The sequence below is a fragment of the Phallusia mammillata genome, chromosome 5, assembly GCF_965637545.1.
Source record: "Phallusia mammillata chromosome 5, kaPhaMamm4.hap1.1, whole genome shotgun sequence".
Lineage (NCBI taxonomy): Eukaryota > Metazoa > Chordata > Ascidiacea > Phlebobranchia > Ascidiidae > Phallusia > Phallusia mammillata.
Window position 1 is genome coordinate 9972918 of NC_137256.1, and position 25837 is coordinate 9998754.

At 38.0% G+C, this 25837-nt stretch overlaps 2 protein-coding genes across 7 annotated transcripts in view; one reads left to right on the forward strand and one right to left on the reverse strand.

Annotated features, from left to right (window-relative positions):
* Nucleotides 1-25837, forward strand: part of LOC145230729 (liprin-alpha-1-like) — a 38393-nt gene that overhangs the window by 6399 nt on the left and 6157 nt on the right. For 3 of the 6 annotated variants that reach the window (XM_080096236.1, XM_080096240.1, XM_080096237.1), the window contains 18 exons: nt 1742-1888; nt 2529-2621; nt 2952-3077; nt 3652-3783; nt 3937-3999; nt 4066-4128; nt 5822-6039; nt 6361-6427; nt 6764-6884; nt 7276-7390; nt 9418-9580; nt 19771-19829; nt 20147-20306; nt 21015-21184; nt 21854-21935; nt 22467-22667; nt 23191-23256; nt 25796-25822. In XM_080096236.1, coding sequence (XP_079952362.1) covers nt 1742-1888; nt 2529-2621; nt 2952-3077; nt 3652-3783; nt 3937-3999; nt 4066-4128; nt 5822-6039; nt 6361-6427; nt 6764-6884; nt 7276-7390; nt 9418-9580; nt 19771-19829; nt 20147-20306; nt 21015-21184; nt 21854-21935; nt 22467-22667; nt 23191-23256; nt 25796-25822 — 2073 coding nt within the window. The remainder of the gene's footprint in view (nt 1-1741; nt 1889-2528; nt 2622-2951; nt 3078-3651; nt 3784-3936; nt 4000-4065; nt 4129-5821; nt 6040-6360; nt 6428-6763; nt 6885-7275; nt 7391-9417; nt 9581-19770; nt 19830-20146; nt 20307-21014; nt 21185-21853; nt 21936-22466; nt 22668-23190; nt 23257-25795; nt 25823-25837) is intronic. The other 3 variants (XM_080096238.1, XM_080096239.1, XM_080096241.1) reach the window with 3 other exon arrangements.
* On the reverse strand, nt 9575-18646 carry LOC145227948 (uncharacterized). The gene is made up of 11 exons (XM_080092909.1): nt 18171-18646; nt 17493-17681; nt 16732-16869; nt 15814-16016; nt 15271-15471; nt 14650-14965; nt 13727-14194; nt 12382-12563; nt 11534-11693; nt 11046-11161; nt 9575-10643 (listed from the first exon to the last, which is right to left on the reverse strand). The coding sequence occupies exons 1-11, from the start codon at nt 18644-18646 to the stop codon at nt 9898-9900; spliced, it is 3195 nt and encodes a 1064-aa protein (XP_079949035.1). The 3' UTR covers nt 9575-9897.

Genomic DNA, 25837 nt, shown 5'->3' on the forward strand with positions numbered 1-25837 from the left:
ATTATAAGTATGACTGTGGTTTGTCTCAAACTGTAGTGTAAAAGAATAATGTCATTTTGGAACTGTATTTATGGGTCCCCTTCCCTGAAGGGGACACATATTGTTTTTGTCCGTATTTTTTTTTCTTTTTTTCCGTCTAACGCGGATTTGTTCCCACGTTTTGGTCAAGAAAGAATGGTTCAAACTTTTTCAAATTTACACACATTACAGATATTGGTCTAAAGATGGTCCATGTGAATTTTGACCCCGTTTGATCCCTCGGTTCACCCACAGGCCCCCGAAACGTAAAATTTTTAACGCTGGTTTGTAATGCTCGTGTGGTAAAGAAAAAGTGCTTCAAATTTATTCAAATTTGGACATATGTTAGTTATTAATCCAAACTTGATCCTCCAGAAGTTTAACCCCGAATCACCCAGCGATTCACCCACAGGCCCCCGAAACATAAAATTTTTAACGCTGGTTTCGTTTGGTAAAGAAGGAGTGCTTCAAATTTATTCAAATTTGGACATATGTTAGTTAATAGTTATCAATCTGAACTTGATCCCCTAGAAGTTTGACCCCGAATTACCCAGCGGTTCACCCACAGGCCCCCGAAACGTAAATGTGTCTAACGCTCGTTTGGTCAAGAAAGACACTGTAGGCAGAAGTACCAAGAGAGTAACTCACTGGTTTACGATAGCGGGAGGGCTCAGCTTGACGTCGGACAGACGTTTTACGAGACGTCGTTTCAGTGATTAGAAATCAGCTGTTTTGCACAGCAATGCTATGTCGTTTTATTAAGTTATCACCCACATTTTTGGTTTTGGCGAAGGTTTCACACCTATGACGTGATTTAAACCTAATAACCGTGCTTTGGTTTTGTATATGTCAAGCAAAACTTTGTTAATCAAAGTAAACATGAAAAAATGAACTTGACTTTTTTGCAAAATAAATGTTTTTTTAAATGTTCGTTGTCAGGTTGGCCGCCGCATGATTACGGGTTACTTACGGTCAACTAGTAGGTATTACAAACACTGTTCAGAACTTTCTTTCGTCATAAGGTAGCGTTTTTTTTGACAATCAATTATCAATGCTCAAGGCATGTAAAAATTAGGCTTAACGGTATTGTTGAACACTCAGGACGGCGTGCTATTAATAACGGTGTCAAAAGGTCAAACAGTCGTTTGGCGTGTGCACCCTGAGAGGTTACTACAGGTCAATGGCACTCGTTTTGGGAAACAAAGTTAAATGAAAAACAATTTGTTATGTATACACTTGCAGCAAATTGCTTTTTAATTTAAAGTGTCTGTAACACAACTGTTACAGCTTTCTAAAAAAAAATTTATTCAAAACCCGACCTTGGACGACAATATCTGGGTCAAAGCAAGAGATTAAATTAAAGTATTTGTTACGTTTTTGTAATTATATGACAATAATAGTGCAAAAAGATAATGAACAATTTGTTTTATTGTTGGGTTAATGCTTTCTAAAAATTTGTCCTTAAGAATCTAAAAATCATCGCAACATTTGTTTACTGTCAATCCGCACAAACACGCGTGTGGGGACCCATTTGTTTTTGTGTACAAAAGCAATCATACGTGTAGATCAAATGATGTGTATAGTAAATTGGTAAATATCATGTATAATATATAAAATGGAAGTATATCAGAAAGCCACTCTTCTAGTTTTATTTCCTTTTTTTCAATTAACTTGGATTAAAACATTTTGCTATTTCAGTTTCAAACATCTGTTTTCACTGCAGGCTCAAAAAAGTCGACAGGAATTGGAGGATCGTCTATCCACACTTGAACGGAGATATCTCAATGCCCAGCGAGAAGCTGCTTCTGTGCATGAACTCAATGACAGACTGGAATCAGAACTAGCCAATAGAGAAGTCTCAGTACAACAGGTAAAACAAGGCATAATGTGTAAACGAGTAATGCTCTTCCGGCAGTTTTTACAATAACAAATCGACGTTTTGACATCACATATGTAACATATTCATCAGGATTAGGGATGTGCCAAAACTGCAAATGTTCTGTTTGGTCGAGCACCGAGCATCTCACGTTAATGCTCGGTGCTCGGCAGAGCACGCTCGGTGCATTATGACGTCACAAAAAATCCCCTTTCTACGTTCTAGCTCTACAAGATCTCTTACGTCACCAGCGGTGTGTTATATGCCCATGAAGTACGCGTTTTTCCACTATCTAATACATTTGAAAAATCATTCGTTTTTGTTCATAGATACCCTTTCGAACGCTAGTTACGTATGTTAGCAGGGCATGAATATGCAAATTTAATGCTCTGGTCAGTTTGTGCAACTGCACGGCCGAGCACCGAGCATCAAAAACAGCGATGCTCGGTACCGAGTACTCGGGTTCTGGCTCGGCTTTGCCCATCCCTAATCAGGATAATGGTATATGTTGAAAGACAGATTTATTATTGGTAAAAAACATGTTAATGCAAAAAAAACTCTATTTGGCATCATCAATTAGATTTTCATTGCTGTAAATTTAGAAAAAAATATTGATAATTTTGTTTATGCACAGTTGGATGAACGGAATGAAATGCTTCAACAGAGAATAAAAGCAGCTGATTTGAAACTCCAGCAATCTTTAAGAAGAGCTGAAGCCCTTCCTGAGGTGAATATTTGGTTGCAAACTATCTTTTGTGAATTAATTTTATTGCATTACTTGTTAACTAATGTAATGTTGGGGCCTCAAGGTGCACTATGTGTTGCCAAAAGGCAAAAAAATAAGATCTTTTCTATTTTGGCAAAATTGATAACATGCAAATAGGGACTTTTGACAACCTTTAGTCATTATTATGTAACTAAACAGACTTGTACATATAGATTGATTTGTCTTTAGTGGCATTAATAAACTGGTCATTTTTTAGTCTTACTGTGTCATGAATCATTTTTTACGTATTACACATAGACCAAATGGGCTTATGTTGAATTTCATTTATAGGTTGAAGCAGAATTAGCTCAACGTGTTGCAGCTTTGACGAAAGCCGAAGAAAGACATGGGAATGTTGAAGAAAGACTTAAAGCGCTGGAATCACAATTAGATGAAAAATCGCAAGAGATTACCAGGGTGGGTGTTGTTGTATGTCAACCGTATGTGCTAATGCAGTAATGCACGTTATTGATTGGTAATATAGCCATTATTGATGATGTCATGTTTTTTTATCAGTAAGTAATTCAAACTGAGGAATAATACTCCGTATTCACTATAAGTGTCCACTTAGAATATGTAACCTATTTGTGTTTACTGTTTTGATATTATCAACAAAAACTAAGAACAGTGTTTTTTGTTTGCAGGGCTCTTTTCTTAAATGATTTTCCAATGCTTAAAACGCTTTATCCACTATTTGTCAAGGAATAAGCTTAAGGCTAATTTAGATTCAATAACTGCTTGACTAACACTTGTAAAATACAAACAATGGGGTATTGTGGTGTTTGGTGCTGTGCCATATTTAACAAAAATTTAAAAAAATAATAATGTTTTGAGGTCCTCCATTTTGCGTAAATATGTGTGGTAGGTTTAACTCTTAAAACACTTCTTTCTATCATCAATTAATAGTACACTGTATGGATAGCCAAATGCTAATTTTGAGACAATAACTTTTCAACTAGCACTTGTCAAATATTAAACATTTTGTGTTTAGGCTCGTCAGCGTGAGAAAATGAATGAAGAACACAACCAGAGACTATCAGCAACTGTTGACAGACTGTTGGCTGAATCTAATGAAAGATTACAGCAACATCTTAAGGAAAGAATGGCCGCACTGGAAGAAAAGGTTCAAAATAAATTCTGTTTTCGAGTGTTTTGTGCAATATTCCATTTGAAACAGTTAATGCTGGTAAAAAGAAGTGTTTTTTAAAAGCAAGTAACCTATGTATACCTTTTTTGTGAAGTTGTAGGATTATTATGTAATGAATTACGTTTTTAGAATTCCTTAAACAATGAACTGGACAAAGTAAAGAAAAAGTTGGAAGAGTTTATATTGGAAAAGGTCAGTGCTTTCTAATGTAAAACTTTACAACAGATTTTGTTTCAATTTCATGTTTATTCTTTGCAGGAACGCTTAGAGAGAAACACAGAAAAATTGGAAACCGAAGTTTCTATTTTTAAATCCACTAAGGTGAGATTTGTAACCATAGGCGTAGAGTTTTAAAAAATACCGGGGGTGCGACTTTTGATAATTGACGCCGATGCCTATATGCCATGTGCAGTATTTGTACCCGTATAGGACCAAATACCACCTTTTACTTACTTTAGCCTGTAGTTTCCATGAAATTAATTTGCAAATAGTCACTTGACACTATTTGTTTGTGTTCGATTGGAACGTTTGCTGTGCGTCTGATAACGTCTGATGGAACGAAAGGGCGATTTGCTGAATCAGCAATTTTAACAACGATTTAGTTACGCGGAAAATAAAAGTAAAATCAATTCACGTTTTAAATATAGCCGACTATGTATTGCTGACGCCTAAACTTAGGCCACCTTGGATCAAGTTTAGACCGTTGCAGTGCTTTGCAAACGGACATTAAACACGCTTAGGAATCAATTCATTGACTATTTTCCCAGTTATTTTTTATTGCAGAAAGTTATTGCGACAAATAATACTAAAACGTTAACTTCTATGTCATGTTTATGTTGCATTAAAATGCCCGTTTATTGCGAAACAATTACAATTGTTACGTTTCGACCGACGTCTGTTCGATCAATGGCATGAGTGCGGGCGCATTTGTTTAGCTGGAAACACGTTCTAAAACCGACGTAACTTGAACAAGGATGCGATTTTGACGTTATATAAAGGTCAAGGCCGGGGGTGCGCGGCACCCCCGCACCCCCGTACTCTACGCCAGTGTTTGTAACATATTTGCTTATTTGTTGAAAAAGTTTAACTGTGTATCAAGTCTAGCTGAAACACTTTCATATGTAAGGGATCTCTCACAGAAAGATTCTTGCTTTAAATCTGTTTAATATTTACTGTTGGACTGTTTAATAAAAATCATTGTATCAAGTTTACACAAAAATATTGAACTATTTTCATAAACCACAGCCTCTCAAAGTGGCAGCAAAGAGTTTTTGGCTTGCTATTGCTTCATTTGTTTTCATTTATGGCTGTTAAATGTCTAGGTCACTAAAATGCCTGAATTGTTACTTTAGAACCAAGAAATGCCAAGGCTTGTAAAGTGAAGAAAAAGAAATAAAAAGGGTTGGATCTCTCCTATATTGTTTTTAACACATAATTTTAACATATTTAATGTGCAGCGAGATGCAAAAAGACCAATCTTGAAATATTTCAGGCCTTTTCAAGCACATGGTATCTTGCTTAAAAAAAGCAAAAAATAGAAAGGCTATACATCGAAGTAAAAAATGACCTTAATACCAAATAAAGTTGCCAGTATGCTTATATGTAATGAACACATGCGATTTATTCCCTACATATACTATGAGTCTGGCAGTTTTGTTTTTGATCTATGCTTAAAAGTTTGTTCTTATTACATGAATCTATGAGTGCTAAAAAGTTGTACTTTAGCGATACATGCTAATAAACTGGTATGTAAACTGTTTATGTCAGGCCTCATATTTACATTTTGCTCTTTGGGTTATTGTTTCAAAAGTGTTGTTTCAACTGCCGTCTCAACATTCCCCTTTAATCCTTTTTTCCTTTTGTTCATAGCAGTTTTTACTTTTAGGGTGTTATTGCCCTAATAAAGGCAGCCTGAATAGGACTTTAAAATGTTGGTTAAAACAATACATTTGCAAGATTATTTACATCATAAACTCGTATGTGTATAACTAATCTATAATTTCTATTTTTTTAGTCTTCTTCCCTGGATCGAACAAATACCTCACTGACCTCTCACCCATCGTTCGGGAGTCGCAGTGGTAGAGGGATGCCCCACGTTGCAGGGAGTACCCCCGATCTCACCCAACACAGGAGGATTTTCCCTTCTTCCTCATCAGCTGTTCCGATGATCTCTTCCGACCATTTCATGGACATCGATGGAAACAATATTCCACATTATGCTACCTTCAGCAGGTAATATAGTGTGATATTTTCATACTAAACGGAACTTCAAATTTCTAGATTTACATATTTCCTTCATGTTTTTGGTCAATAATAAAGAATTGTTGTATTCATCGCATTTAGAAAAATTGCCCAATCTTTGCCATTAGATAGGCATTATGCATTTTAAACAATGTGCTTTGTTAACACTCATTCTTAGAAAACACACTTTGGGCATAAAAACTTAAAAAATTGGAAATAGCTTTTAACAAATTGTATTGAAATCTTTCAACTAACTGTTGAGTCTGGTTATATTAACTATTGTTTTAAAGTTTTATTGATATATTTTACAAGGTCTGGAGATGCACAGTTGCGTTCATCAAAAGCAAGAGTTGATCCATTCAGAAACGACACAGACAGGGTAAATAACTTTTTGCTGATATATCCCTAGTTCATGCAATCAGCATAGATTTTTTTCCTATGGGCCAGAAATGTAACTAGTTTGGATTTTTAAGCCTGCTTTTCTTACAAATTTCAATTATCTTAAAAATGTGTAAAATTTATAATTTACTTTTTTTAATAGCCTAGTGTTTTAAATTTTTGATATCTTAAATTTGAAGTAACATGCTTTCCAGCTGCAGACATATTTCAGTTTGTTGCAAATGTGTAAAATTAGAAATAAATTTATGTTTCTGGTTTTAATAGCTTATCAAATGAACTGTTATTATAGCTTACATGTTTTGTGTTTTATACACAGCAGAATGAGCAGGAATGGGAAAGGGCCCAACAAGCAGCAATATTGTCGCAAGTTCAACAAGCTTTCGATGGAACCACCAATTCACTTCCACCATCTATCAGCAATACAACTGGTGTATCAGGTAAAACAATACAGATAAATCCAGTTAATTGCATGAGGATGGTAAATCACAACTATAGTCATTTGTTAAGAAAATTGACCAGTTAATCGCTTAATCTAGTTACTTCTACCCGGTTTTTGAGGGGTTTGTGCAGAACCACGGTAACAACATGATACTACATTGTGCCAGCAAAATGCTTTACACCACTAAAGCTCCTGTCGTGGGTTTGATTCCCACTACGCACTACATTTTATACCCTACCGCCGCATGAATAAGCAAAACAACAAATTTAATGTTTTTTCTTTGGTCCTGTCTGTAAGGTTTTGTTAATTAGGCAGCAATTGTCCTTGAAATTACATTGATTTGTTTTATGCCTGCTATGAAAAATGACTCATTGTCATTTTTCGGACAGAAATGGACGATAGTGTGTATTCTGCTGTGGATCTACTGTCACCTGGTCAAACTGACGCTCAATCCCTCGCATATATGCTGCAAGATCAACTTGATGCAATAAACCAGGAAATAAGGTGAGTAAATTTCATAACAGTGTCTCCTATTATGTTTCATGTTTCGCAACATAAAAAGTTGGTTCGTCTGAAATAATCTTTTAGTTCACTGTTTGTAAGAAAAGCATCCTGTTAATGACTTTCTTTCTAGCTTTACTTTTCTTGTTTCTCATGGTAATCATTTCATTGCATTAAATTCAAAAATTTTAAAAAATACTTTTTGCATGAAAAATTTGGTTCAACTTTTAACCTTTCCATTTACTATTTCCCTTAATTGAAAAAATGCCACCTTAAATATTTACTAAACACAAAATAATAATATATAATAATTTGAGTTTAGTTAGCATGGTTGATGAGAACCTGCAAAATTCAAATTACAGTTTATTTGGAGTTTAGTTACTATAAATAGAGTTCAACATAACCATGGGTTTTGAGATTGTGCAAATTTTTATGGGTCCCCTTCCCTGAAGGGGACACATATTGTTTTTGTCCGTATTTTTTTTTTCTTTTATTCTTTTTTTCTTTTTTCTGTCTAACGCTGGTTTGTAACGCTCGTTTGGTCAAGAAAGAGTGCTTCAAATTTATTCAAATTTGGACATATGTTAGATATTAATCCAAACTTGGTCCACCTGAAGTTTGACCCCAAATTACCCAGCGGTTCACCCACAGGCCCCCGAAACGTAAAAATTTTAACGCTGGTTTGTAACGCTCGTTTAGTGAAGAAAGCGTGCTTCAAATTTATTGAAGTTTGGACATATGTTAGAAATTAATCCAAACTTGGTCCACCAGAAGTTTGACCCCAAGTTACCCAGCGGTTCACCCACAGGCCCCCGAAACGTAAAATTTTTAACGCTGGTTTGTAACGCTCGTTTAGTAAAGAAAGAGTGCTTCAAATTTATTCAAATTTGGACATATGTTTAATATTAATCTGAACTTGGTCCACCTGAAGTTTGACCCCGAATGACCCAGCGACACACGCTCGTTTGGTCAAGAAAGACACTGTAGGCAGAAGTCCCAAGAGAGTGCGTTTACGAATAATAGGGCAGAGCGGGAAGGCTCAGCTTGACGTCGGACAGACGTTTTACGAGACGTCGTTTCGGTGATTAGAAATCAGCTGTTTTGCACAGCAATGCTATGTCGTTTTATTAAGTTATCACTCACATTTTCAGTTTCGGCAAAGGTTTCACACTTATGACGCGATTTAAACCTAATAAGCGTGCTTCGGTTTCGTATAATGTCAAGCAAAACTTTGTTAAACAAACTAAATATAAAAAAATAAACTTGACTTTTTTACAAGATAAAAGTTTTTTTAAATGCTCGTTGTCAGGTTGGCCGCCGCATGACCACGGGTTACTTAAGGTCAATTAGTAGGTATTACTAACACAGTTCAGAACTTTCTTTCGTCATAACGTAGCGTTTTTTTTTTTTTTGAATCAAATACCCAAGGCATGTATAAATTAGGTCAAACGGTGTTGTTGAACACCAAGGACGGCGTGCTATTGAAAACGGTGTCAAAAGGTCAAACAGTCATTTGGTGTGTGCATCCTAAAAGGTTACTACATGTCAATGGTACTCGTTTTGCGAAACAAAGTTAAATGAAAAACTCGTTTTACGAAACAAAGTTAAGCAAGAGATTAAATTGGAAGTATTTGTTTCGTTTTTTTTTAATGTTTTTGTAATTATACGACAATAATAGTGCAAAAAAATACAACAAAATTTTTCATTGTTCGGTTAATGCTTTCTAAAAATTTGTTTTAAGAATTTAAAAATCACCGCAACATTAGTTTACCGTAAATCCGCACAAACACGCGTGTGGGGACCCATTAGTTTTTGTTTACAAAAACAATCATATGTGTAGATCAAATGATGTGTATAGTAAATTGGTAAATATCGTATAGAATATATAAAATGGAAGTATATCAGAAAGCCACCATTCTAGTTTAATGTTAATTCTATTCCGTAATATTGAAATAAGATTGTTAATAACTGTTCGTAAAAAATACCCCGATTTTATTTTTGACATGACGCTTATGGATATAAAATTGCAGCATTTTACAAGAGGAGAAAATAAGTGCTGAGAGACAAGCGGAAGAAATTGAACATCGGGTCACAGGAACCACTGACACCCGACGTCCAATGTTCCAGCTGGACAGTGGTGCTGTTGTTTACCCTGGTGGCACTGGCACACCAAGAACCCAGCCACCATTCCCAGTAAGTCAGAGTACTGTACGTGTCACATATGCAACTTGCTATCGTTTTGACACTCAAAGCCATATTTTGAAATAATAGTTTCGAAATGCAAGTGTTTGAACAATGTTAACGGTAGGGTCTTGTCTTGCTTTGGTTTGGCAATGTGTGTGTTGTATTCTGAATCAGTTTTGTGTGTACAAAGTCAATCTTTATTTTCTTCACATATGAAATAGGATCAGGCGCTTTAGAACCTTTCATGTAATATTCTTGAGTTTAAGTGGCATTTTTCAGGTCTGGCAGTGATTTGACCCTTAGGAGCGGTCTGTGTTCACCGTTTCTTAGTGCAGAACGTGTTCCTGTATTTGCTCCAACTGTGACATAGAGACAGGTGGGGCGACTCCTATACCAGGGGTCTTAGGCATCATCACTGTGATCTCATGTTTTGCTCGCCTGGGCTTGGGTGTTGGTTTCCATTGCTTTGCAGTATCTCCTGGTTCTTGAAACCTTAACAGCCGATGCCGGACTTGGCCCTCTTGCGCTGTATCCAGATGTCTTGGACGCGTTTGGTGACCTTGATTGACCCTCTGTACAGCCAATGACTGTGCACCAGTCACTACATATAAAGGGGCGTCGTTATGATCAGTGTTAGGGTAGTTTGGCCCTGAGCCGTTTCCTTGATACGGGTAATAGTAGTAAGGCTGTTTATGTAGATTCCGTTGGTTTGTGTGGCGCCTGTTCAGTGCGTTTTTGCTTGGCGTCTCAATTTGATTGGCAGGTGACTGACTGAAGTAGTATCCCGCTCCGCCATTGGTGTAAGCATCTCCATGTTTCTTCATAACCCTGTATAAGCGCTGTAGGTCCATTAGATCCTTTACTTTGGGAGCGGTTGGCGTTTTGCTGATCTTGTTGTACAGGCTTGTCAGTTGCATAAGGTTTTCTTCGTCTGTTTGAACTGGCGGTCCTAGCCCGTCGGTGTGGTTGATTTGTAGAGGAATTTGGTCATTTCCGTCTTCAGCGTCTAGTTGCTCTAAACTTTTCGGTGGTCCCCTCTTTATTTCGTTCAACGGCATCTGTATACTTCCATCTGAATGTCATTAAAATAGTTAAAACGAACATAGATTTAAACATGGGATCAGCTCTGAAGGGTCTGTGCAGACACGCAATCCCGGTATGCTCATATATAAATCACAGTAGGCCAGGCCCATTAAAGGCGTTTTACCGAAACAGCTGGTCACTAAACCATATGTAGGAATAATGAAATTTGGATGCTTCAACTATTCGCTATTTTATTGAAGGCCATTCAGCACAGGGATGGTATAAAGTCTGTCAGTTTAGCGGAACACTTTACCTAACCCTGGTTTAAAATTCAGGTTGGGAAAGGGCTGAAAAACACCTTTATTTAAAAAAAGAGAAAATTACACAATTTGAACCTTTGAACGTTTTGGGACTGGTGGAGTAATATAGCTGAGCATTAAGCATTGCTTACCTGCTTTTTGCATATTCCACAATTCCGCAGTCATGGGTTCAGACAAGTGGTTCTGGTACAAACTCCTGAAGAACATGTCAACTGGGCTGCTGGATGGCGCTCTTAATGCTAGCTCGCTGGATTGAAAATGTAGACATGTTAGTTGGTCTTGTATTCTAACTTTTCAAACTGTTTTGTTTTGCGATTTTTAGCTACACATAAACAAAAAGACGTTGTTTTGTGGCACACTTAGCACAAAGATGCAATAAGCGACTAAAAAAATTGCAACTTTTTGTGTGAGGCTGCTATTAGTTACAAAAAAAAAACAAGAGAACAAGTTTTAGCTTTGTCATACACACTGAGCGATTAAGATAAGACGTGCCATCTGCAAAACAGATTTTTTTGTGGCGGACTGGTGAGTCTCCCGCGGCACACAGTATAAGAATCACTAGTCTCAAACAACACACACTCAGATACTAGCATCACATCACTTGTGCATTATCACTCACCTGTTTAACATAGCAGATGTAAAGTTTGACACCGCTGCGTGTGTTGCGTTGAATGTAAGTCTCTGTCTGCTTTTGCTCATCTCCTGTTGACGTCGTTGTCTTTCCCGTGCCGTCAACGGTGGCTCCACAACAGCAATTCTCAGGACTTTGTTTTTCCCCACTGTTCTCGGTAAATGCAAAACAATTAAACGACAGGTACTTGGCACGTTAATGCATAAATCGGGTGCTAGGGAAGCACTTAAATCCTCTGGATGCAGTCAGCCTTTAGTAAGAAGTGAGGAAAAATATATATTCAGCCATGTTGTATGTGCAGTTGTATATAAGGCGGTACAGAAACGTGTCTTAACATTAAAATAGTCTTAAAAGAGAAATGACTTCGACAAAAACGAAGCTTGCAAGAAAACTTGTATATAGCGATAAAAACTCATAGCAGACAGCAGGCGTTATAATAACTGCTGTTGTGATATTCCACTAATGATAGCATTGGCGATTGGTGAAACGTCTAGAACTAAACGTATTTACTGCATGTATACAGTGTATAATCTCTTTAGCGATTTTGTATTTGACAAATGTACATTTCAAGTCTTGTCTAATTATCACTTATATATAAACACACACACATATGAAACAAGAACAAACTTGACCTGGTAAAATGAAATCTAGTGGCCAATGACTATATTAATCTCTAAACTACGTGTAATATAACCCAGACAACAGGTTGTAATCCAAATCACCCTTTTTTCAATATCCATTTCAGAATCGAATTACCATCGATAAAGTCGCGATGAAAATTTAATGCGAAACTTGTTGTTTAGGCACGATTGCTTGTAACAGCTTTTAGCTTATACCTGCTCGTTTCTTGCCTCGCAATGGCTGGTGGCTGGATGTCAGTGCTGTTGTTGTACCGTGTGTGTCGTCTTCCAGCTCTTGCAGGGCTTGTTGCTCACCACTTAAACTTGTGATGAGTTTCAGGCTCATATGTTGAGGATTTTCCCGTAACGACTTGTGGAAGGCCTTGGATAGGGATGCACTGCACGGAGATACAAAAGGAGTGTTTTATAGTTTACAATACAGTTTGGTATATGAAGAATTTGCTTTAGAATTTAGGATGAATTTATCAGGCGTTTCTGTGTCGTTGAGGTATCTGCAAGCAGCCGAAAGAGTTACGTACGTGTGACAATAAAAAATAGCACTTAAATCACAGTACGCCAGGCCGATTAAAGGCGTGATACCGATTCAAGCCGGTCTTCGGCTTTAAGCCATATGGCAAGGCACAGACTAGAAAAATCTGGAATTCAAAGCTGCGACAGGAGTCTTTACGGGGCTCACGCTTTACCAACTAAACTGCACATGCTCAGTGGTCAATGTATTTATCTTAGCCGATTAAATGCACTTACCGTATATACTCGCAGATAGGTCGCAACGTTTTCCTTATATTTAAAAAAAATATAGGTGCGATCAATCCGCTCGACATAAGTGCAAATCGCCACCAAGTCGGAACAAAATTGAAAGTTTTCGGCTATTGCAAGTACCGTATTTTCCGGACCCTACGTTTTCGACCTAATTTTCAGGGGTCGGCTTATTGGGCGGATATAACGTATTTATTCGAGTATAACGCGCAAAATTTTATACTAATTTTCTATAAAAAATTAAGGGTGCGCGTTATAGACGCGAATTGTAGTAGAAATGTGCCATTGCCACTGTGGTTTTTGAATACGGGTGCATGCGCTCGTGTACGCACATACCAATGCGAGACAGTTTCATGAGCGCACACGCACATGCGACCGCTCAGCGTGCGTTGGATTTTCCCGCTTTGTTGAGAAAAAATGTAAACATATTTTGATTATATTAAGCCCTACAAAAAAAAATAGTAAGTTATCTATGCAAAAAAGCTAGGGAAAGGACCTTTTAAATCCCTAGATTTTCAGTGCGACTTATGTGCGAGTCAACTCTAAATTAAACTTTTTTAACACAAAACTAATAGTGCGAACTATCGGCGAGTATATACGGTATATATATTGTTTTTGTTTTTGAACGAATTTTTTTCTATCACAGTAGACATTAAAACAGAAAACATGTTTACTGTAATAAAAAACAGGGTTTTTGCAATCAAAAAATGATTACCCTGACTGTGATTACTTCGATGCTTTTGGATTTCTTTAACTTTTTTTAAAGATAGAAACTAGAACTTGCCTTGTTGCGTTTACTTTTGGTTGCATAACAGTAGCAGGAGTATACAGCCTTTGCGCGGCGTTTCTCTTCTTTAAACTTGAGTAAGACTGTGATTCCGGTTTGTTTGCCTCATCCTCGTGACCCTTACTCACTATCCTTAATTGTGAGATCATAGGCGTATGTTTCGCCGCCCCTGGAAAGTCATTGTTGTCTTTGTTGATCGGGGTCACCAATGATCCGATTTTAGTGGTTTCCGTATCTTCCTGTGTCTCCTTTCCGTTTCGATTGGAGATATGTTTCTTTGCTATAGCGATAACTCCAGAAGTGAAGGGTTCACGACTTGCTATTCCGTTCAAAGTCAGTCTGTGCTTCACTGGGCTGGTGTCTTTGTCGCTTTCGTCGTTGTTGCCTTGTCTTTTCCACAACGATGAGGCGATAATGTTGTGGATTTTGGGTAGACTGCCGTCGCCGTATGTACGCGGCCGTGTTCTACACAAAAGGATTCATATTTGTAATTTAACATTGAACAGTCTGTTCCATGTGGAAAATTCTAGTAAACCATTATTACTTGAGAATCAAGGTTGGAAAAGGCATTAGATGTTGAAAAAGATATAGACGTTGCTGTGAAAGCGATGAACAACGGTCTTACATATATCATAAAAACCGACAAGTTTTAATGTAAAAAAGGAAAAATAAAAATACGAATCTGATTGTTTACAATGCAATTAAACAGAATATGCGGTTAACCGGACATGCATTTAACAGGATTCTTCTCTACCTGCATCGTGCAAATCAAAAGACAAAAAATACAGAAAAAAACACTAAACGCATAACCAATTTACCAAGTCTTTTTATGCAATTATCCGGAATATGTGATTTTCTTGACAAATAGCTATGCCATAAAACAGTATATGCGATTAACCGGATTTGTCTATACAACTTACAACGGTCTGTATCCGCTTTGTCGACTCCTCATTCTTGATCTCGTGCTTTTCTGCCGACTCTGGCCGTCTCTTCCGCCACTTTGACTCTCGCCTCTCGGTGATTGAGCGCTATTTTGAAGTAGAAGCTTCAATTTGGCCCCGAGGTCGGTCCTGGCCTGGTGAGGGGCGGTTTGACCCCTTTTGGCACTTTTGTTGCCCCGTTTGACTTTGTCTGTGTCTTTGCTGTTCGCAGGGTCTGGCGGGGATTTTAGTTGTTGTTTTAAGTCGATCAGCAATGCTCTCGTCTGAGCTTTAGTATCTTCTTCTGTAGGCGTTTCTAAAGTGTAATAGTTGTGCAGTAAGAACACCTAGTCCTAGTGAATATATGTTTTGGGTAATTTTAACTTTTGAGCACTGTTTTCTTTGTGAATTCGCTGAATCATATCTAATTCTGCGGACGTTTCTACCGTGCAAAAATTTTGCAGTGGTTACACGTATTACAAAACAGCATTTGGAAATTGGTACATTTTAGCTTTTAAAGCAATCCACGTTATTTGTCATCGGTTTTGCCCTTTATTATCAGTACTAAATAGATTCGGCACTTTCTTCTTTGAGTGTTAATGACAAAAAACACCCACCTACCTTGTATTGAGGTTTGCTGAAAAGCAGATTTCGCCGAATTACGCAAAGCACTCAGGGCTCGTATTTCAGTTTTAAGAAGTCCTTCTCCATGGACCGGGTAGTTTGGATTTGGGCTTTCGTTTTCGGATTGTGTGTTGGTTTTGTGGTGAGGCGAAAGCGACGAATTAAGGTTGTTTCCTTGCTTGTTGAACTGTTTCTTGGCTACATCGTTTGCGAGTGCTGCTGGCTTGCCAAAAAATGGCGGCTTTTTGGGAGTAGGCTCTGCAAGTAAAACGAGTACAGTAATCCATTTACCATACTTTTGTGTGTGCGTTTAACTGGATTGTGCGATCAGGCAAACGATTTTCTTTACAAGTGATAGGCTATGGTTTCAGGTCCACGTGCAATTAAATGGATTCATCAATGCAAACATGTATTCGAAGTGGATAGTAAATGGCTCTCTTTTTTTTAAAAAAAAATTCCGAGTTTTTATGTTGGTAAGAATTTCACATAATTATCCTTTTACACATAAAAATTGCCATTTAAACCCTAGTAGAAATCTACAGACTCGACACAAACACATGTCACCTTCTCCTATCACGTGCGGTTTCCACTCTTTAGTTGGTGACATTCGTATTCCGGGTGGCAAGTTGCTGGTCGTGGCTCTCTTTTTGTTCTCCTCGTTTCGCTGCAACATGTTTTTCCAAACCTCCACTTCATGTGTGTTGGGATTGACCGGAATTGTCGGTCGCTGCCTCAGTCTCTGCCTGATGTCGTATGCATAGAGTTGTAAGTCAGGCAGCGCGTTTTTGGCCTGACACTCGGCCACATTTCTGTCATGTTTTACTTTCAAATCAATCTAACTTGGGCAATTCAATTAAGTTGAACACAAATTCGTTACTGGGATCCGTCACGAAGCGCCTATGCGAGATTTTTCTAGCCTACGCCTTGCCATATGGAAATGCTTGGTGACCGGCTGATTTGGTATGAGGCCTTCAACGGACCTGGCGTAATGTGATTGGCTAATTCACGGTTACTTTGTTAAAACAGTTGGGTTTTGAGCTTGTACTTTCGGGTTGGGGCCGCTTACAATTCTGGCATGGATATTGCCATTAGGATTGTTACTATACAATCAGGTAGTAGAAGTATGTTTTCATGGCATATTTGGTGCAGCATGTTTTGGATATTGCGTTTCAGTATCTTTGGTCTTATTCCACCTGCTATTTTCACTACGCGCGGGACGATAGAATTAAGGCAAAACGTCAACAGGTGTGAATATAAGCGAGAAGTCTGCATTTATGTATATGTAAGCCTTTAATCTGGCCAAGTGATCACCATAGCAACATAAAATATTAGTGTAGATATCTTACCATACAGACTAGCAAGAAAATGGCAATATTTAGGCATTTTTGGTACAGGACTATATTGATGAAAAAGTGTGCCTAACATAAAACCGACACAACGTTGAATTATGGTCCTTACCGATACTTGCTTATTCTGGTCACTGCCTCGTGGTATCGCATCCTCTCGTGCTTAAGCAGCCTGTCGCGCAGAGCCATGTGCCAAGAATAATACTGGTGTTTATGTGTCTCCAAGGGTGTCGTCAAATTATCATTCCAACTGCAACCGATCACATAACAACTCCATTAAACGATAAAAACAAAAAATGCATATTTGTTACTCTGGTGAGCTGCTTAGAAACCCTAGGTCTCGTAAAGTCACTTGACCACAACAAATCTGCCACAGGGTTTTAGTATGGCGGATGAATTTTTGTTGCAAACGTTTTTGAGAAGCCCGTTAAGGCCCGAAAGTTGGACAGGCCTATAATAAGGAAGACTTACACAATGGACAATGGCCTAAACAAGATGTTTTAGGGCTGTTCGGCATTAGGTTATATCCAGCAACTAGTAACTTAGCAAGGTAATTTATAATTTAAACAATTAATGACTCAGAATGTGAACTCAGGCCCGTTTGTAAAAAAAACAAAGCCCGAACCCGGCATTTTGTTTTTGATTATCTGGACTTAAACAAAACTGTCATATAGCTTCTATTTATAGTGGATACATGGCGTAGTTTAGGTTCATCTGACGGTTTACACTGATTATGGCAACGATATTTATTAAAACCTCTCCTATTTATGTACAACATACCAGCTCTATGGCAGTTCAGTTTTGATTAAGCAGCCTTTCTAGTCCGCATCAAGTGTTTGCAAAACGCTGTCATCTTTTTGATCCCTTTTTTACCTTTCTTGCTCTTTGAGGTCTTCTAGGCTCTGTGTGATGAATGTTGCGTCTGGATCATGTTCATCTTCATCTTTATCATCTCGTTTATCACGTGGAAGATCTCGGGTCACTGGAGTAGTTCCTCTCCAAAATTTAATATTTCTAACCACTTTACGAACTTCTTCGCTCTTTTCCTCGTTCTTAGTGATCCTGCAAATATTTTATTTAACTTTTTCAGTATTACAGCATAGCTTTAAAAACATTTACAGACTTGTGTACTGTAACTGTTAGAACTACAGCTTTTTACTGTTTGCACGTAAGCTTGTGGTGTAAGTGATGTAATGTGGTATAACACTAGCATTTTCATGTCAGCAGCTGCACTGATGATACCTTATAAAACAGTGTGCACTGTCTGTAGATTACACATCATGCATTTGTTAGTGACCTTGTTTTTGTGAAAGCAACACTGAACAAATAAGGTGAACCATTTTTTCTCATAAAGTTTAAGGCGTCCAAACTTATGCTTTGCTATGTTTAAAACGTTTTCTTGAAGGCAAATTATCTTCAGTTGCAACCTAACCTTTTGCATGCTTGCATCATGCACCCTATCTGTTGTTAGATTACTTGAAATCAAAAACTAAAGTTTAACTGCAAAATCCTTACTTAGCCTATTGTCAACAGTCTACACATGTATCTTACCCTTTGCCAAACTTGGGAAGAGCAGTGGCTTGTTTAGTTGGTGATCCGGTCGCTAGCCTTGATCTGGGGTTTGCTTCTGGCTTTACAGGTTGATTACTTCTTCCTACGATATCAGGAAACCTCGGTTTGGTTTCATCAGTTTCTTCTTCGCGTTGCTTTGTCCCAGCGTCAGTAGCGTTTAAATCCCTCGTCGTTTCTTTTGCTCTTGTTGTCACCGTCAACAGTTCGGTATCAAAAACCTGGCGTTCGGTCCCACCCATCACCACCATAGTGGCTTGCGGCCATCTATGGTGCCCTGCTCGGCTCACAGCTCCCGATCTGTGCGGCTCTTTCATTGATTCCGGCAATGGCGCTCCTGTTTTGGCAACACTCCGTTGAATTGTCACAGGTCGTGTTGCCGTGTTCGCATTTCTAAGTGGCAGTTTTAGATCAATTTGCGCCGTCGCCGCCCTGTTTACACTCTGCGGTATCGACATTGTGCTGGTATTTGCTACACACCCTCTTGTAACCTGTAACCACGGCAGTGGAAGCGAAATTAAATAACACACATGCCTTAAGCCTACCCCTCTATATACCGTAGTCCAGTCCTGATGCTTTTAAACTCCCACTCTGTTATGCTGCAGGGCCACCGATAGCTCGCTGTGTATGGACAATATTTTGTGTGTTTATGATTATGAACATACGCGTGAATTGTTCAGGGCAGGGCTACACAGACCCAAGAAGTCTTTCAACAATATTCCATAGCAAAGGTATTGTCTTTCGGCACTTTTTTACTGTGATTGAATCGGCTGTTGGCATGAATAGAAACCAACCTCTTTTGTGCGGTAATCAGACTCTTTTATGTCAGCAGGGTCAATCTCCTGACGTCCCGTTTACTTTTTGTATCAATGTGACCACAATGGTTACTTTGTTTCATTATGTGGTCGCTGAACAAAAAACGCCAAACGCTCCAGTTTACTACCAAAATCGATCGGTTGTGTTAATATTCGGTGCTTATTCGACCATTTAACAATGTACGATTTATACACAAGTTTGTGCAATTAAGGAATAAACGTTTGCACAAGCAATGTTCTCTTAATTTGTTTGCGAGAATATGTACAGCAGTTTGACACCTTCCCCATGCTTCGTCGTAGTTGACTTACTCTATCAAGCAGTTATTTAGCACTTTAACGATATTTACTACAACGCAATTGCACTAGACTAGTTGTATTGTGATTTGCTCCAGTCTTGTAGAAATATTTCATGACACTAATTTTGTAATTCTGCTGTATTCAGTACCCAGTATTCACAACACAAAAATTATCCGTAGTTTGTGTTCTGTTTGGACTTTTTTAATGTTTTTGACAGAATTGTTGTCATATAATAGGTTCTCACCGGGTGAATGTGACATGCTTTTGGGGTTAATAAAACTAAGCATAATTTGGTTGGGTAATGAGGTGTTTGAAAAATTGGGGTTAATATTTGCCATTGAAATCTACAAGGAAGAAAACGGTAGTAAAATGTTGGGAGCCTTTGCATAGCCCAGATGATTTGGGTATTTTAACTGTGTATGTTATCCTATTATCTACCACACAGCACTGACCATAGTTTATATTTACAGACTTCACTGCCATCTACACGTTTTAACGACAGACTGCTGGAACCTGACGAATCTAAAGGGTGAGCTGCATAAATTTATCTTGGTTTATTGCATTGATATGAATATTTATATATAGTGCGCCTTTTTAATGTTATATGCTGTGTTCTTTCAAAAGATTAATTAGATTGACATCATCTTGTTTTCGATTTGTGGGATACCCCAGTAACCCGATTTGTACATGTCAAAAACACCATTTTGTAAGGAATTTTAACCATCTAAAAACCGACATATTTTGTTGTACAGTAAAGCCTGTCGCTTTATACGTTTGCTTGCGTCGGTACATTCGTCATTAAACAGATCTTTGTATCATGTTTCAATAAAATCATTTTTCCCACAGTTCGCTGGATGGGTCAGGGGGAACTCCCAGTAGCAGCTGCGGGAGCCAGGAGTCGGTGCAACGGTCGACCCCCACCCAAGCCCAGCCCCAGCCCCAGCTCAGCAAAAAGAAGGGGGTCATTAAATCGTCGATCGGCAGACTGTTCGGCAAAAAAGACAAGGTAAAAATCATTTTTTTAGGGTAGGCGCTCGCCAAAGTTGTGCCAATTTATAAACAACAGCAGAAAATACATCTAAACATTAACACCTTCGATCTGCCAATGAACTTTCTTTGGCATTCTCGTGTTAAATAAGCTATCATGCTCTGTAACCTAGTCTTTGACTTTAATTTTCACAAGATTATCCTCTACATTTTTGATTAGCAATGGGCCTCGCGCTCTAAAGGTTACTTTAAGGCAGTGGTTCTCAACTCGTTTCGGGCCATGGACCACTGGCCAGGTAAAAATAATATCGTGCACCATTTATTTTTGAGCAAGATTGAAGTGCACATACGAAACAACCATTTGCAATTATTAATAGCTAACATTTTGATACTCTTTCAACATGTAATATGCAAACATCTCTAGTTTATCACCAAATTTGGTGAACATTCTGTCAGTTGAGAACCACTGGGTTAGAGCCTTTGACTATAATTTTTACAAGATTACCATCTACATTTTCAATAGCTCTCAATAGAGGATTACTTAAAGGGGGCCACGAACTTTGTAAGGTTGAGAGCCACTGTTCTAAATATACGCAAAAACGACATTGAAAAACGTATCACTTACTCTAACGTTCGCATTTTTCGATATTAACAAACAATCTAGCATGTTAAGTTTTTCATATTGCTCGTACATCGGTATGTGAGTAACCTGTTCGCGGACTTACAGATGCGTATGTCCCGCCATCACATGTTGAACACCCCGAACGCGTCGTTGGATGGAAGTGAATTGTCTACAGGATCTGGATCAAACACCGATGACCGATCCATGTCCTGCGATTCACTGGATGTGGTCAGTTCTGGGCACCAGAGGGAGCAAGAACGGAAAATGAAGAAAAAGTAAGAATACGGTCGAACTTACGACCACTAGACACGAACAATGGGTTTTGTGCAGAAAATACAGATAAATTCTACAGCGTTTGTTGTAAGAAGTTAGTGAATTAAAAACTAGACGTTAACTCGTTCCATAAATTACTGTGCTTTACAGATGAATGTGGTTAATCGTATAAGCTGTAGTCACAAAAAAACTTTGGATTACCCGGATTTCTCTTGTATAACCATTTGTTTGTTTGACATGGAGTGTAAATCACAGTACGCCAGGCCTATTGAAGACGTTAGATCGAATCATGCCGGTCTCCTACACACTCCCATTTGGCAAGGCACAATCTTAAAAAATCTAGCCTGTGGTGGGATTCGAACCTGAAGTGTATTCACAATAAACAAGCTCTTTGCATCTTAGAACCATTAAACACTCTCAGGAAAAGTAACTCTAGCAATAATGTAACTGTCGCAAAGCTTGGACATAGTAAATACAACAACATTGTGCTATAATGGCAACACCAATGGCTAGACCCTTAATTCACTACAAACAAATTTTCGACAGTTTTGTGTTTAAATATAACAGAGATAAATTTTTCAAATCATATTTTGTTAGGTTTTTTTTTCGGTTGATGTTAAACATTGTAAAAAAATTGTCGGTGTTCTTAATGCAAACTTTTTACAACGCAGACATAAAATGCTGGAGGAAGTTAGACGTGCTGGAACCCCATTTGCAGCTTGGAGTGGACCAACTGTCGTTGCTTGGCTTGAGGTACATGTGCAATTTGTGTATTTGTGTTTTACCAACAAACAAGTTTAGTGAACGAAAAACGTGCATTTTTACTTAAATGACAATGTTAGTTTCTTATTGTGTTTGATAAAGATGAATATATTCCTACTTGGATCAGCCTTGAAGTGTCGATGCAAACCAGCGATCACGGGATACATATTGATAAATCATAGTATGCCAAGCTTATTAAAGACGTGATACCGAATCAGCCGGTCTCCCAAGCATACGCATGTGGCAAGGCACAGGCTAGAAAAATCTTTCCGGGACTGGCGCTCTACCAACTGAGCTTTCTAGTCTGTGCCTTGCCACATGCGTATGCTTGGGAAACCGGCTGATTCGGTATAACGCCTTTAATTGCCCTGGCGTACTATGCGTTTAACAAAGCGACATTTAGGCTACTTATCATTTAATTTTATATACACATATCAATTGCAGTCGCAATCTTATATACCAAGAATCATTTTGTTTGACATATTGTGTGTAAAATGACAATGTATCTCGTTCTGTCAACAGCTCTGGGTGGGAATGCCTGCTTGGTACGTGGCCGCTTGTCGAGCTAATGTGAAATCGGGTGCGATCATGTCAGCTCTTTCTGACACTGAGATTCAGAGAGAGATTGGGATAAGCAACGCTCTACACCGCCTCAAACTGCGACTCGCTATTCATGAGATGATCAGTCTCACCAGCCCGTCAGCACCACCCACATCGAGAACGGTAAGAGCTAGGGTGTTACTATTATACATCAACAGTAAATTGTAAAGTGACAGAAATATCCCATGCTCTTACAAGACGAGTTGTTGGGCAATGAACATGACTAGCAAAGCAGCGCAATTTTTTTGCTAGCTCAGCAAATTTTAATTGTTTGACTGTGCGGTTTGAAACTATTTTTTTTACCAAGCATATCTTAGTTGCCCAGTTGCACAACTGTACAGTTTTTGCTGATTAAGCAGATTATAAACGCTTTTTGCTTGGTTTACGTGTTGCCGAAATAATGCTGACTGAGCAAATATTACTCCATATAAATTACCTTTAAAGAATAAGTTGGTTTACACTTTCTAAATTAACCTCTTAGGACCATATGAAACAATTGGCAGACAAGTTTAAACAATGAATTGCTGTCTAAAATAAGCCCAGTGCTATTGAGACCTAGACAAAATTAGATTGTTGCCGTTGTCATTTACCGTTCAGCAGCGGGTTAAAAGCTTTAAAAACATTGTTTCTCGACTTGCCACAACAGACGACTGGAAATATTTGGATGACACATGAAGAAGTTGACAGCCTTGCCAGTCAAATTGCTTTGCCGGTATAAACAGCATTTAGAAACTTGTCGTAAAAACAAATGTCGTGTTAAGTGTGTATACACAGCATGTTAGCAGTTGCCACACATTAGTTTCACTAACTCAATGTGTTCGTTTTCGGTTTCGGTTTGTAATTACCTACTTTAGGATCGGTGTTTGATGTTGGTCGCTTAAACACTTTTGCTGTGTTTATGTCTCCTTGCATGGGCGAAACTGTATGTTTCATTTGTGCCTTGCATGTTTATGAGGATAAATAGTCACCAACGGTATACCATAATTTGTTTAAAACGTCTGCTTAAAAAGTCTCCAAACGAATTTTAGTCAACAGTAAGGCGTTTATCCTGAAAAATGTAGAACTAAATTCCTTTAACTGATTTTTCACGTTTTGCTAGCAAAACTAAACGACGTCTAAATGTATCCACCCAAAACCCACTATTAGTGTGGTTAAGAAGGTTTTTCTAAATTTGTTTGAAAGTCAACAGTCGAACAATTATTGTGCAAAATGTTAAACTAAAGTCTTTGTAATTGATTTTTCACGTTTTGCTGGCAAAAATCTTACCTATACACAACGTGAAAATGGTCACAGTTAAATGCACAAGTCTCAATTAGAAAACTGCTTTTAGTGTGCATGTTTTTTTGAATATTCTGAACTAGTTTTTGTGCACACAGTATAGGCACTTTTTTACATTCAATATGTCCTACAGTGGCGAATAACCACATTGCCTAACGAATTAAACGACATATCTTATGTAAGATATCTTTGGAATTGGGATATAAATGTTGTCCGAGTTCTGAAAGCTGTTTTAGTTATGGGTCCCCTTCCCTGAAGGGGACACATATTGTTTTTGTCCGTATTTTTTTTTCTTTTTTCTTTTTTTCTTTTTTTCTTTTTTCTGTCTAACGCTGGTTTGTTAAACGCATTTGGTCAAGAAAGAGTGCTTCAAATTTATTCAAATTTGGACAGATGTTAGTTATTAATCTAAATTTGATCCTCCTGAAGTTTGACCCCGAATTACCCAGTGGTTCACCCACAGGCCCCCAAAATGCAAATTTTTTAAAACATGGTTTGTTATATGCGTTTGGTCAAGAAAGAGTGCTTCAAATTTGTTTAAATTTTGTCAGATGTTAGTTATTAACCAAAATTTGATCCTCCTGAAGTTTGACCCTGAATGACCCAGCGGTTCACCCACAGGCCCCGAAAACGTAAAATTTTTAACGCTGGTTTGTAACGCTGGTTTGGTAAAGAAAGAGTGCTTCAAATTTATTCAAATTTGGACATATGTTAGTTATTAATCCAAACTTGATCCTCCAGAAGTTTGACCCCGAATTACCCAGCGGTTTACCCACAGGCCCCCGAAACGTAAATGTGTCTAACGCTCGTTTGGTCAAGAAAGACACTGTAGGCAGAAGTCCCAAGAGAGTAACTCACTGGTTTACGATAGCAGGAGGGCTCAGCTTGACGTCGGACAGACGTTTTACGAGACGTCGTTTCGGTGATTAGAAATCAGCTGTTTTGCACAGCAATGCTATTTCGTTTTATTAAGTTGTCACTCACATTTTCAGTTTTGGCGAAGGTTTCACACCTATGACGTGATTTAAACCTAATAAGCGTGCTTCGGTTTCGTATATGTCAAGCAAAACTTGTTAATCAAAATAAAGTTGAAAAATCAAACTTGACATTTTTTTTTGCAAGATAAATGTTTTTTTTTAAATGCTCGTTGTCAGGTTGGCCGCCGCATGACCATGGGTTACTTAAGGTCAACTAGTAGGTATTACTAACACAGTTCAGAACTTTCTTTCATCATAATGTAGTGTTTTTTTGCTATCAATTTAGGAATCAACACTCAAGGCATGTATAAATTAGGTTAAACGGTTTTGTTGAACAGTAGGGACGGCGTCTATTGAAAACGGTGTCAATAGGTCAAACAGTCGTTTGGCGTGTGCACCCTGAGAGGTTACTGCAGGTCAATGGTACGACAATATCTGGGTCAAAGCAAGAGATTAAATTAAAGTATTTGTTTCGTTCTTTTTTAATGTTTTTGTAATTATATGACAATAATAGTGCAAAAAGAATACGAACAATTTTTTTATTGTTGGGTTAATGCTTTCTAAAAATTTGTTTTTAAAAATCTAAAAGTCACCGCAACATTTGTTTACCGTAAATCCGCACAAACACGCGTGTGGGGACCCATTAGTTTTTGTTTACAAAAACAATCATATGTGTGGATCAAATGATGTGTATAGTAAATTGGTAAATATCGTATAGAATATATAAAATGGAAGTATATCAGAAAGCCACCCTTCTAGTTCTTAGATTGAATTGACGGTGAAGCATTTGAAATCCTCTTAGTGTCATTTGTTGTTGTTAAAAATGTCCAGTACATTATATAATGGTAGATGTTGATGGAAGTTTTTGTATGTTGTGTTTTGTTGGTGGTTGTAAAATTGTCGTTGTCGGTAAACCAGTCTCAACCGTTGTGAAACAATAGTGGCCGCATCAAAATGTAACTTGAAATTATTTTTCTTCTTTTTTTGCATTCAAAGAAGGATGGCGAGACGGGCTGGGCTGAGGTAAGGTTCGGTTAA

Bases quoted from the DNA above. Each gene is read 5' to 3' on its own strand.
- LOC145227948 (XM_080092909.1), bottom strand. From the start codon at position 18,646: ATGTCGATACCGCAGAGTGTAAACAGGGCGGCGACGGCGCAAATTGAT. The intron at 15,472-15,813 runs GTAGATTTCTAC...CAAACGATGTAG, and splicing joins CATGTGTTTGTGTCGAGTCT to CCAAGAAACAGTTCAACAAG. The intron at 14,195-14,649 runs GTAAGTTGTATA...CCTTTTGTGTAG, and splicing joins CAAAGCGGATACAGACCGTT to AACACGGCCGCGTACATACG.